This window comes from Chrysemys picta, chromosome 1, assembly GCF_011386835.1.
Source record: "Chrysemys picta bellii isolate R12L10 chromosome 1, ASM1138683v2, whole genome shotgun sequence".
Classification (NCBI taxonomy): domain Eukaryota; kingdom Metazoa; phylum Chordata; order Testudines; family Emydidae; genus Chrysemys; species Chrysemys picta.
In genome coordinates this window covers 191,151,356-191,164,274 of record NC_088791.1, presented here as the reverse complement: position 1 = coordinate 191,164,274, position 12,919 = coordinate 191,151,356, and the positions used below count along the sequence as shown (strand labels likewise).

Genomic DNA, 12,919 nt, shown 5'->3' with positions numbered 1-12,919 from the left:
TCTCTATGTGGACAGCTAGGGTCTGGTTTTTAGTATCTGCAGTTTTCACTGACTTACCAGCACCTATGAAAATCAGGCCTATAGAGTTTAAGTTTATGTCCTTTGTTTCTTTTCTGATTGAAACTATGATTGAATGAAAACTCTGCTTTAAATGTCTGTAAGCTTAAATGTGATCTACGTAATGTAAAGCTCAAAAAGGTTAAGGAACAACTGGTAAATATTTGGTTTTCTACTTAAACTACAAGCCAATGTTAATCTGGTTTACCAGTGCACATTATGAAACAATATAGGTGAAGTCAATTGGAATTTTGCAGCACATTTAAAAATTTTAACTTTAAGAGCTTAAAAACTTTCTTTCTGAATCACAGCATACCTCAGCATGCATTGTAAAATAAAAATGCTGCGGAGTTTGCATATATATGCACAATACCCAATTGTGTAATCTGGGCAGCTCATTTAAGCCACAGTAGGGTTCTGATCCTGCAGACATGCTTATGCATGTGTCTAACTTTAAATGGAAGAGGAGCCCCATAGACTTATAGAAAAGTATGTATGGCTTTAAAGGCTCATGCCTAAATGTATGTAGACTAGGGCGTAAGGGGTCAGTATCAATACGACTATTTTTATTGTAATATTTTTATAGTAATATACATATTACAGTGAAAATAATTGCCATATACTAAGATTGTTCTATTCTTTGCTATAATAGACAGAAAACCATTATCAGTTTTATAAGGTTTTAAAAGGATCAAAGAAAGAGTTTACCTTTTCGATCTGTCTTAAAATCCACTAGGATAGGCTCCACAGTTCCTTCTCTGTTTTTTCCTAATCCCTCTCCTTCTCTCCAGCCCATTTTTCTCATCAGTTGGGCTCCCATTCCTCCAGTTACAGGGGCTGCTCTTAAGAACTGATCCTATCCAAAGAAAGAAAAGTAAAACAAGTCCTAAAGTTAGCACTTGATTTAAAAAAAATAACTGGGAGCTTCCAAAATGTTTCTAACAACCTTTCATTGATCAATTCAAGTGAATACACCTTAGCTTTACATACATTTACATGGCTTGTAGAAACCAGAGTTCACAATATACAAGTTAGACACATAATTTGTTCAAAATATCAAACTAGAAACAGTTTAAGAAAATTTTAATGAGATCCTTTAAGTCAAAAATGGCAATTTTAAACATTGACCTGTTTCAAACGTGTACGTAATAAAATGATAACCAACGTTTATTTTTAAACACATTACTTTGGTTCCAATGTATCTCTTCTTATCTTGTGAAAGGAGGCAGTGTTAATTGTTTAACTAGCAACATTTGTGCCAAGTGTACCTAGTTATTGAACAAAATACAAGCAAATATAGTAATGACATTCAAATACTGTTTAGGCATATTTTAAATATGAATAATGCTTCCCCGCTTTATTACGCAGCAGTTGCAGACACACATTTTACTCTGAAAATCCACATAGAACAGTTACAGGCGTTTCTTTAAAAACAAATGAACAAAAATAAGGTACTTAGCCACACAGTTCAGCAGCAGTAGTTGTAATATCATTGTCTCAAATCATCATTACATATTAGTTGTTAAGTGTCGTAAGCTTATCAAATAGAATTTTTAAAAATCTGTTTTCTTGTAAAGAACTTTAAAAACTCCTTAAATGTTTACGTACCTAGGCCTCGATGGCCGCAGTGTTGTGAATAGTAGGGCTGGCATTGACCGTGGCAAGAAGGCAGCTACAAGGATTTGACCCTGAAACAAGTTTCCATATAGAGGGGTGAAAGTTCACAGGTTATTCTGTGAACTATCATCTCTCTTCTGCCCCACCCGCTGACCCAAGTAAGTCAGTCATTTCCATCACAGCAGCAAATTGCTTGACTTAATATACAAGTTTACACATTGGTATTGATAACGCAGTTATTCTCACACAGTAGGTAATAGATACAACACCTAGTATTTTTGTAGCATTTACCTATGTTTCAAAACAGTGGTAAGTTCACGGAACACTTTTTTCTTTATTTTATTTTTTTTACTGTGTTTGACGTACTAAATATTTCCCAGATTTGAAGAGACGAAGACAGATATTTCCTTGGTTTCAAATATAAGCAGAATTAGAAGTTTTCCTTTTTCCAGGAGACTTAGAATATATATATCCTTAATAAAAACTATTAGCCTCTCAACACAGGCAATTATGGCACATACCAAGGACATATGCATCATAACCCCCCACATTTCCTGTTGTTAAGAAGTTAAATCATAAAAATTCCTGAACATGTATAATAGGAATAGTTTTCCAAATATTTACCTATATAAGTAACAAAACAAATCCCTAGAAACCATGCAACTGAATGCTGAGTTTAACAACAAGGTGCTCTGATGGAAGGAAGGGTAGACAGAGGCTAAGTTTACCTCTCCAGTCAACTTTCGATCGGTGCAGGCCATGCAGTTTACGTGTATGCAGAGACAAGTTAGCTGATGTTCGATACCAACTGCCTCACTCTATACACCTAGAATGGCTTTTACTTACTTCCGGTTTCATCCTCCCCTGTCTTTTCCAGGAACCTCTCATAAGAAAAGGTCAACCATGCAGAGTATGATACAAACCCCAGTCAATGTCACCCAGGGTTCCGATTCCTCTTTTGTACCTGCTTTGCAATGATAGAATTTTCAACATCAACATCTGTTTCATTATCACCAACGTGTATTCAGTTCACAAACCAGAGTAGGAGCAAGTTCTTGATGAGGTCACTTTCATGTTATAGAGCTTTCCCATTACAATTCCAAATTAATTTTGGAAAAAAAGACTCAAAATATACCCATCTCGTGGCTTAAAATGAAGGCATTAATTTTAGACAGAAAATATCAAAGCCTAAACAAATCCTAAACCTAGAAAAAAAAATCTAACTTTCTCTAAACTTTTAATGTGCAATTGTACTTCAAAATTACTGTAAACATGGCATTGTCTTACTCAGATCTGCTTCTTGTGCATTCATATCTTGTATTGATATCTGCTGATTTTAGTGGCAGACCATGTTTCTACTGCTTTTCACTCTTGTTAGCACAACAGAGCAAACACAGTTAAGAATGAGAGCTGGATTCTATTCCTTCTTGTGCTTCATTAACAAAGCCATTTACTACACTGCAAACAGTTACACCTGCACAACCCCTTTGCCGGCTGCAGAAAGTTTGTTTCTCACACATCACTACCAGAAATAAAGAGCTCAGCTTGTCTCACATTCCAATTAAAGAGAACAAGTATTGCAGGTCAGAGGAAAAACAAAACAAAACTTTTTACTTATAAATAGAGGAGAACTGAAATATAAATCATGAAAGAAAAACATGAAGCCATACAATGCCATTTATACAGTTACATTCAGAGTGAAACTGCACTTTAAAGCAAATGTGAAAAAGGACATTTATAAAATGTTAATTTTTTTAATTAGATAATTAATGGAACTAAAAGGAAACAGCATGGTCTAGAAAACTGAACAAAGTACTTGAAATGACCAAGTTCCAAGTCCACTCTGCCACCGATTTGCAGTGTGATGTTGGAAAAGACACTTCAACTCTTTGTCTCAGTTTCCTTCTCTCCAAATAGAGATAATACTAACTCACCCACCCTGTTATCTCACGGAGGTATTTGTAAGAGCTCCATATTTGTAATGAACTTTGAAAGTGTTTAAAAAAAAAAAAAAAAATCAAGTGATGCAGGACATGTGAAAGATTCAAATTCCTTTTTATTTTAAATTAGGCAGGCAGAATACCAGACTAGACAGTCCAATAGGATCATCAGGTACAGTAAATCCTATGTTCCTAATTCTTTTCATTATCATTGTCAAATGAGTTTCATAACAGATTAAAAAAATATTTCCCATTTACCCAATCTCTATTCACAAATTGTATTACAAGAGAAACTGCTCATCAAGATGACAGTTTAATGGCAACTTCTCACCTGTTAATCTCCAAGCCCTCCTATGCCAGACCAGACAAGTGGGTACATCTCCTACCAGCAGATGAGGACGAACAAAGAGCAATGCTCTTGTGACACCACTTCTCCTATAAAGGAGGCTGGCTGGCAGATCCTGCTCAAATAATTTAGAATGCTTAATGCTTAAAACTACAATAGGAAAATAACTTCAGAACAGTTTCAACTCCAACAACAAAATAAGAACAAGCGTGGGATACCTGGGATGGCACAGGAGGGCTTAAAAACCAAACTAACAGGTAAAAAATTACAATTTTACAGCTTTATGGTATGCCAACAAAGCCCAGATAAGTGGGAACGTCAATAACAAGAGAAAAGGTGAGTACCTTACAAAAAGTAAAGTAAGGGACTACAGTGAGCAGGACCTGGCTACCAAAGCTGGCAGCAGCAAAGCCTAAAACATCAAGTCCAGAATGATTTGAGATGGCGTATAAATATGCTTAACTGGCTGCTTTCTACACAGTTCTGGAGGGGAAGAACCCCATCCTCTTCTGTCAGTGAGGTAGACATGATGTTGAAGGAATATGTCTTCACAGAAAACAGAGCTGCTTTATCCTGGTCAATGGTTCCTCTCACACAAGACACTGAAGCTTGCAGATTGCTAAGCCTTTTATGGTTGGGACTCTCAAAAACACCACCACCACCACAAGTGATCTGACTTTATATCTAAGATACACAAAGCCCTCTTCACAGCGAGTGTTTCATGGGGCCAGTCAGAATAAGGAGAAGGAACAGCCTTGTGAATGGAAAAAAACAACTTGGAAGGAAATTGAGAGCAAACTTAATTATACCTTGTCCTGATGAAAAATTAATGCAGGGAATACTGCCAAAAGGACTTACAGAACTCATTCTCTCCTAACAAAAAAGCAAACTGAAAAGAAATGTTCACCCCTCTTTAATGGTGCATGTGAGAGGGCGTTTGGCACTAAATACAGATCTTATGGGGACAGAGGGGGGGAAAAAAAAATCTCAATTTTAGCTGGTCAGCTGTCCTAAAAAACATTACCTTCAAAAGTGCGTCATAGAAGAATGCTCTAACTTTGCCTCTTAGTATTACAGTGGCATGGACCCCGAAAGCCAATATTCCAGGCCTTTCAAAAACAGAAAAAAATTTCACTAGTAACTGGACTTAAATCTTCTGACCTTGCATCAAGCTTGAAATATGCCCTAATCTGCTTTTGAACACTTATCAAGCGGTTCAGATAAATCCCTCTTCATGCAGGTCCAACTCAAGAACAAGGGATTCTCCATGCTGAACTGTACCCACAGTGAGAGACAGTGGGTAATCACAGAAGAGATCCAGCCAGCTACAGTGCTACCACCTCCTGAGCCAGTCCAGGAATTCCAGCCAATCCAGAAACACCAGGATGATCTTCTCCCTGAATTTGGCTATCTTCTGAAGGACTGACTATGGTGAGACGTATAGGGAAGATACACAGCAGGTCAAACTCCTACAAGTGAGAGTTAACACCCGCTCACAGGGCCAATGAATCCTGGACTCTGGAGTAAAAGGCCTCTATGTTCACATTCATCCAAAGAGGTACCAACAAAATTCTGAAAAGCACCTATTAGTTTGAAAGACTATTCGCCACCCCTGTTTGTACAATGCCATTACTGAGTGCTTAGTTTTGTTGGTGGGCTTTTTGTTTTGATTTTAGATTGTACAGAATATAAAGCTTTAGAATATTTTTGATTGTGTATCTTCTGGAAGTGATGCTGCATCATCCCTTAGAGCTGTTATCCTGGGAAGACTTCTGCAAAGATACGGGTTTTCCATTCCACTGGGAAGGTACTGATTACAGTGATTTATGTTGAAAGAAAACTCCATTGTAAAGAGCCCATCACAAAGGAAACCTTATCCCCTTCCTCCTAAAAGCTCTGAGCACTGTCACCTCCAGGATTTCTGCTGATCATAGCTCTTGTGCTGGGCCAGAGAGAAAGGAAGTCTCAGAAGCCTCAGAGCCAGTCCATTCGGAGGCCTTTGAAAATTAAATCCAGGGACTTGAAATGGATTCAGTACTGGACAGGGAGTCCACGGAGCATAAGCCACATCAGAGTGTCTTGTTAAACCACCTGACCTTTACTTTCATCCCCAAGCATAGCACACTGTAGCAGACAAGCCTGAAGGTGATGAGCACGTGATAACTTGAAAGGCTGCCTCCACTTCTTGTAAGATCAGAGACGGCCAGACAACTCTCCATTCAAGAGGAAGTGATATCACAAGAGTTTTGTTTTTTCTTGACTCCATCTACTGGCGAAGGGAGTCATACTCACTTGTGGTGAGCACAAGGGAATGTGGAAGACAGGATTTTACCTCTTCAAAATGTCTAGCCCTAAATATAGCTTTATAACAGCCCTGAAAATGCCTTGTTTTACAGCAATAGCACAAATCAACAAAAAAAACATTACACTGTGCAATGTGTTATAAAAAAAAGAACCCAGTTAACAAAACACAAACCAAAAAACCACCTAGTTTTGGAAAAAATGTATTTGTTGTATAATAAACGTGGTAGAGTTTATTGATCTAGAAGCAACTGGTGGTGTTGGGAAAGTCTAAACAAGAGTAAGCCTCAAAAGAACTTGCTTGACGAAAATATTTTACCTACTTCCCCTCAAATGATATTTTGTACAGCAACATTCTGCTTTGTTTTGTTTTCTTTTGTTTCAAGTGATCAGCCTCCAGAGAGAATTTATCCTATACATACTATATGTAATAGGTTAATAATTTCCACATTTGTGAACTGATTACATCATTGATGATAAACAGAAAACCACTTTTCAGAAAAAATAATATTGGTCACAATTGTATCAATGGGATAAAATGAAACCTACAGAATGTTGTTCTTTTGGGAATATTGTTCAACAACCCAATGTCCAAACATTATGAATCAGTCACATTACTAAAACGAAAGAAAATAAAAACACTGCTAGTTGGAATGCCACAGTTATTCAATCTGCCATATTAACCATTTTAAGTAAATAAACTTACATGCCACACAAAATTTTATTAAGGTGAAGTTAAAGTTGCAGGTACATAGCGGTTTCACTACATATTACCTTCCAAAAATACTAATTAAATTTTTGGAAACCCAAATCTTAGAAACCCAGGAAATGCAGTTAAGATTGCATTTCTCAAACAAGCAACCCCAACTAACTTAGCTCGCCTCATAGATATGCCTATTATCATCTTTGCATTTAGAGGATCAAAAATGTACACCACACATTGGTTTTATAATCTGTTTCATACATACCTGTCATACTAAGTGCGATGTCTGCATATGGAGACACACTAACTCTGTCTCTACTGACACTTTTGATTCTGCAAAGTGCTGCATGCCTCCAGCTCCTTGCAGGGCAGGGCCCTTAGTAAAGACAGGCATGATTGCTTTCAGTATGCTATTTGTAACAGAAATGTCTAACATTTCTTTGTGCCTGCTGTGTATGACTGTAAGGACAGCCATAAAGCAGCAGTACCACTACATAGCTATGAATAAGACATTCTACTTTTTGTGGTTACCAACAGAAATTTAACATTTTGGTATGATGGATAACGGAGTATGAGTTTAATTTCTCAGGGCATCACTACAAGAGCAGAATTAAGGTAGTTCAGGTGCCTTGCCTGAGAAATGCAACCTGAACTCTGCATTTACTAGTTCGTTCATTTTTTTAAAACTACCATTCCTGAAAGATAATATGCACTCGAAACACTGTGTGCCTGCTTTGCCTTTTGTGTGAGATTTTCCCATCTCATCCACAGAGCTGAGGTCCACCTTGTAAAGTTCATCAACCCTCTAAGTAAGCTTTGTGAGACTTGTCAATAGTCCCACAATTCCTGCAAGCTTTAAGAGACTTGTATGGGCCCCTAAAGCCCTTTAGATTGGGTTTGTGATTGTGGTCACCTGTTAACCCCAGAATTTTGGTGGAATGGGGAAGCTGAAAGAAGCAAAGAGGTCAATCTGAGAAACAGCTCAACTATGTAGAAGAAAGTGTGGGGGAAGCACGAGTACCTCCCTGACTTCTCCACCCAATGGATTCTCCTATGGTCTGCCAGAGAAGAGTTCTGCTGCTGCAAACCACAGGATGTCTATTGGTTAGAGAAAGCATAGAGGTGCTAGTGCTTCTCCCTGCCTACTCCTCCTACATTCGCTGCTGACCACATCATCCCCATCTGGAGCTTTCTGTTTCTGGTAACACCCGCGTTCTCAAGTCAGAGGTCAGTTCTCTACACGTTTCTCCCCACAGAGACATGAATATCTTTTGAGAGGGATGACATGCTCAGAAGCAGCTCGGTAGTGCAGGAGAAAAAGGCAGAGGGAAAACACACCTGCCTTCTCCACTCCATGTATTTTGTTAAAGGACAGTCCTGCAACTGCAAGTCACAGAAGACCATCAAAGAATGTCAAAGAAGGAGAGATGGATGAAAACGGGGCGGGGGGGGGGGGGGGGGTTTGGGAAAGAGGAGATCAAAGGGTCATTCTCCTGCCTTGTTTTGGGAATCTCCTGAGGTATGCAGGAAGAGAGAACCCCAGAGAGCCTTAGGAAGGTTTACTGGCCTCTTTCACAAGCCTTTTACCGGAAAAGTTCTCCTTTTCTCCTCACTGATAAGCCTCTCTGCTGAGTGGTTTTCATTTTGAAGTCTCTCTCTGCCAGGAAAAAGGTAGAGACTCTATTTTTTTAATCACTGGAGCTGATATTCTGAAGCAACGTTACGGATTCAAAATAACTTTTTAAATTAAGACTTTCATGAAGTAAATGTTGCTCCTCAGCCCTAGATCTCATCAAGATCCCAGAAAATTTTCCATCTAACAAGTATCTCTTTCCTTTCTATTGTCTTAATTCAAAGCATGGGGGGAGGAGGGTTGAGAGGAGGTTAGAGTTTTGAAATTTAGTGAACACTTTCTATTTTTAGAGTGTCATGATTCAAGAACCTCTTGTTCAGTTCATGTCAAATTTCTGCCTAAGCTTCAAACCTAATTTACTACTTTTGAGAAACCTATTACTTTTTTGTAGACTGTAGAAGAATGAGCAAAATCAGTCTTGTAACAAACTCAGCTGCTGCAACCTTTGCCAGAGTGAGTGCTGTTACTCATGATTATTTGCCTGTAAAAATGGAAATCTCATAGATTCCCCAGTTTTATTCACTGAAACAGAACTCATTCAACATTGATTTTCAAAGACGAAATATAAAATATTAACAAATTTACAAAAACATATAATTGTATGACACATTTTGCTCAGATGATAGGCTGTTATTTCTCTTATTAACAAGTATCTAGATGCTTGATACTAGATCAATAAACCAGTTGCAACCCCTATTTTAATATTTCAAAATATTTGGCTTGCAGAAATGGTGTTATATAATGCAAACAGAGGCAAGAAAGCAAATGGATGGAACTAATCCAAACAGAACAATTCATCTTGGGACAGAGGTGCTGATCCTGTTCCCATTGAAGTCAATGCCAAAACACCACTGAATTCAATTACATCAGGATCAGGCCCTGAACAATACATTCCAAACGGATTAGCTTAATTGAGGACCTACCACTGCAACAATACCCAAGATTATGGATGTCAATTCAGCCCATCAACAGTAATAGAATGTGTGAACCAATCTATTTCAAATACCAGCCACACTTTTTTAAAATTTCCATAATGCACCTATCAAGCTCTCTAGGCATCAGAAAACCTGTTCAGATGAACACCTTAATGCATAGCTAGATAGATATGCATTGTTATTATGCCTAGATTGAACGCATATAGTAAATTAATTCAGTTAAGGATATAGTATATTTTCCAAGTACATTGTAGTAGACTGTTAACAACTTTAGTGTGCCATTTTTCATATCTTCCAATAATTTCAATGTTATTTATCATTTGATATTTGGACATATCTGTCTGCATATCATCTACCTTTCTAATCCATGCTTGGGGACCACTGTTGGACAACTCATCTGAGGACAAAATCTGTGCTCCAGTACTTCCTGTGAATTGGCCCGGCAGAGAGTTTGACTGCGCCCAAGCATCAATCTACAAGATAAATCAGCATAAAAACAAAATAAAAATCTGCAACTTCTCTCCATAAATGTAAAGATCCATGCAATTTGTGTTATGAAATGGAACATTTACCTTCCCCCCCCCCCCCCCCCTTAAAAAAAAAAGGAAGTTACTAGATGGTTATAATTTATAACTATTTTTACTTTAAAACATTTAAACCATAGAGTGGCCATGAACAAGTCATCTCCCTATTCTTTACCACCTTACTACAACTCCTTTCATCACTTCTGTAAAGTATTTGTTCTGGAGACAAGTACAAAAATGATTACTGTCTCCCCCAACCCCTTTTCCCCATAATTATAATCTTTTCCGGGACTAGGAAAAACTATTTCTGGTCAATTCCTTAATCAGACATGTGAAGCAGAAAAATCACCAGGTAAACCATGGTATGCCTTATATATCCTAGGCTATGGTATATTTAAAGTACTGTTTTACTATGAAAGATGATTTTTTAAAATAGCATTCTCTCAAGGACTCCCACTTGAACTCTGCCTAGTTTTTTATACTGTGCTCATCACAATTGTTTTGGGCATGTATTTACAAATAAAATTATCATCACCTGTTAACTTCCAGCCCTGCAATCTGAAAATCAAGTTGGTTTACCTTCCAGCTTATGTACCGCCAACAATAAATACTCTGTGGTAAAAATTTAAACTAAAATTTTCAAATCTGAATGCCTAAAGTCAGACTCCTAAAATCCATATTTGGGTATTTATATAGAGAAAGCGACCTGATCTAAAAAGAAGCTTAGCATCATTTTTCACTGACTTCAAAAAACGTTGATAAAGAAAAAAACAGTGCAACCCACCTGTTCCTGTGCACGATTTAACAAGCACATGGCCTCTAAGTCAAATGTATTTTCTGTAAGCCTCTTCTGAGCCATTGTTCGTTCATTCATTGCTGTAGAGATGTCCACAGTCTAGGAAGAAATACAGCTTATTTATTTTTTAAAACAGATTGACCGTAATAATGCGTTCTTGCTCTAGAAGCATTTATTGCAAAATAAGGGGATATGCTACAAAAGTTGTGTTATGCATTTGAAAGTAGTAAATTGAAATGGAAAACAGATTCTACAAAAAAAATTAATCTGACAATTGCTTGTTAAACATGTATAATCTGAGTTTTATAAAATTAATAGAAATTGTGTAGGGATAAAGTAAAATATAGTGCAGTGTTCCCCAAACTTTTTCGTCTGGCAGATGCCAGACGACGAGCCACGGAGGACCGTGGTGGCGGACGAGCATCTACCGAAATGCTGCCGACAAGCGGCATCATCCAGAGGCGTCGCCGCCGAAATTCGGCGGCATTTCAGCAGATGCTCGTCCGCCAGCCAGTACGCGGGCGCACTTAGACACCCCGGCGGGCGCCATGACACCCGCGGGCACTGCGTTGGGGACCCCTGATATAGTGGTATTACTTTTTGCAGTTCTAGCATGTTCATAAATTGGTCTACAATCACTAGCCTACTAAAGCTTAAATTTTCAACCAAGAGAAATAGAGCAAATGTCCCAGATATATAAAACTGAAAAATATTTTTAAAAAATGCTATAAATATATTTAATATTGTCAAATACTAGAATGCAGAATTAATTAATTAAAGGTAAAAGGTCAGGTCCCACAGAAATGTAAGCAGAATTTCTTTATAAAGAGCAGTTCCTGTTAGGTTTCATGTTTTAATACACACTGTTATTTCTCCAATGTAGTGCAACTTTTCATACTTGTATCACATGCATTTTATCAACCTGGATTTAGTCCCACTCATCTACTTAAGACCTCTTCTCTTTCTCTTTCAAATCACTTGCTTCTAATTTCTTCAATAGGACGTACTTATTTCTGCTCATTCACAGACTGCAAGCACCTTTAATTCTTAAACCTGTTTCAGGATTCTTCCCCACCAGCTGCAGTAGGACTTCAAAGGACATGCTGCTCCAGCTAATGCAAATTATTCTGGGGTGTACCTAAAACCCAAAGGCATCCAAAACACACTACTGAACAGAAACAGGAACACAATTTTAAGAGGGCAGGCCACGTAGATATCAATTTCACAGTGAAGAAGCGTGGTTTGGGACTGGCCTATTGCTGGGTAACCATGACACACTGCTATTTCCTACCACTTAACCTGAAGCAAAGAGGTGGTAGCAAATGGCTGATCTCACCATATTAAAAAAAATCAGTACAAACCAATATCGCATTCAGATACAGCAGTCCAAATTCTGGTATCGTCTTTGGAAGTTAATTCACTTCGAAAGCATAGAAGAATAAGGTTTATTTAGATTTTGTTCCTATACATAAACTATTACCAAAGGCAACTATACCAGTAAATGTCCTGAAGATTTTGATAAAGGGTTCAGTTTTGGAAAACAATTATTTTTTCCTCTCAAAAACTGAAAAACTGTGCTGGTATAACAAAAAAGTTATACCAGATTGTAGTAGGGAGGGAATTTTTTGCCTGAAGAGTAAAAACAAACAAAGGTTATTACATAGTCCAGCCTTGAGCGTAGGGGACTGGACTAGATGACCTCTAGAGGTCCCTTCCAGTCCTACACTTCTATGATTCTAGGAAACAAAAACAAAAATTCTTCTGCCAAAGATACCACACATCAAGCAGAGAAATTAATGTAAAGTTACTAAAGGGACACATTCAACTTAAATTTGCCCCAAGTTAAATTTTGTAAAATCAAACTTTTATAAAAGTGAAGATCATAAGAATTTTTTTCCTTAACTTCAATGATATCTGTTTTTACATCTTCTCCCTGAAGTGTGAAACCTAGACTTTGCTATACTGAGCGCCTAAAAATAAAATACAATTAACCAAAGTAGAACCAGATTGCTGGCACAGAAAATTATTTAATAATCTCCTCCAAAAATTGATAGGCACTAGTGGAAA

The 12,919-nt window shown here is 37.7% G+C and overlaps 1 protein-coding gene across 18 annotated transcripts in view; it reads right to left on the bottom strand.

Annotated features, from left to right (window-relative positions):
• Positions 1-12,919, bottom strand: part of SON (SON DNA and RNA binding protein) — a 58,337-nt gene that overhangs the window by 6,492 nt on the left and 38,926 nt on the right. For 15 of the 18 annotated variants that reach the window (XR_010599979.1, XM_065589770.1, XM_065589776.1 and 12 more), the window contains 3 exons: positions 10,841-10,951; positions 9,889-10,005; positions 766-913 (listed from right to left, as the gene is read on the bottom strand). Coding sequence is in view for 16 of the 18 variants with exons in the window: in XM_065589770.1 (XP_065445842.1) it covers positions 766-913; positions 9,889-10,005; positions 10,841-10,951 (376 nt within the window). In the remaining 2 variants the exon portion in view is untranslated. Of the gene's footprint in view, positions 1-765; positions 914-1,665; positions 1,746-6,742; positions 6,879-8,425; positions 8,622-9,888; positions 10,006-10,840; positions 10,952-12,919 lie in introns of those variants that run through there. The other 3 variants (XR_010599974.1, XM_065589767.1, XM_065589760.1) reach the window with 3 other exon arrangements.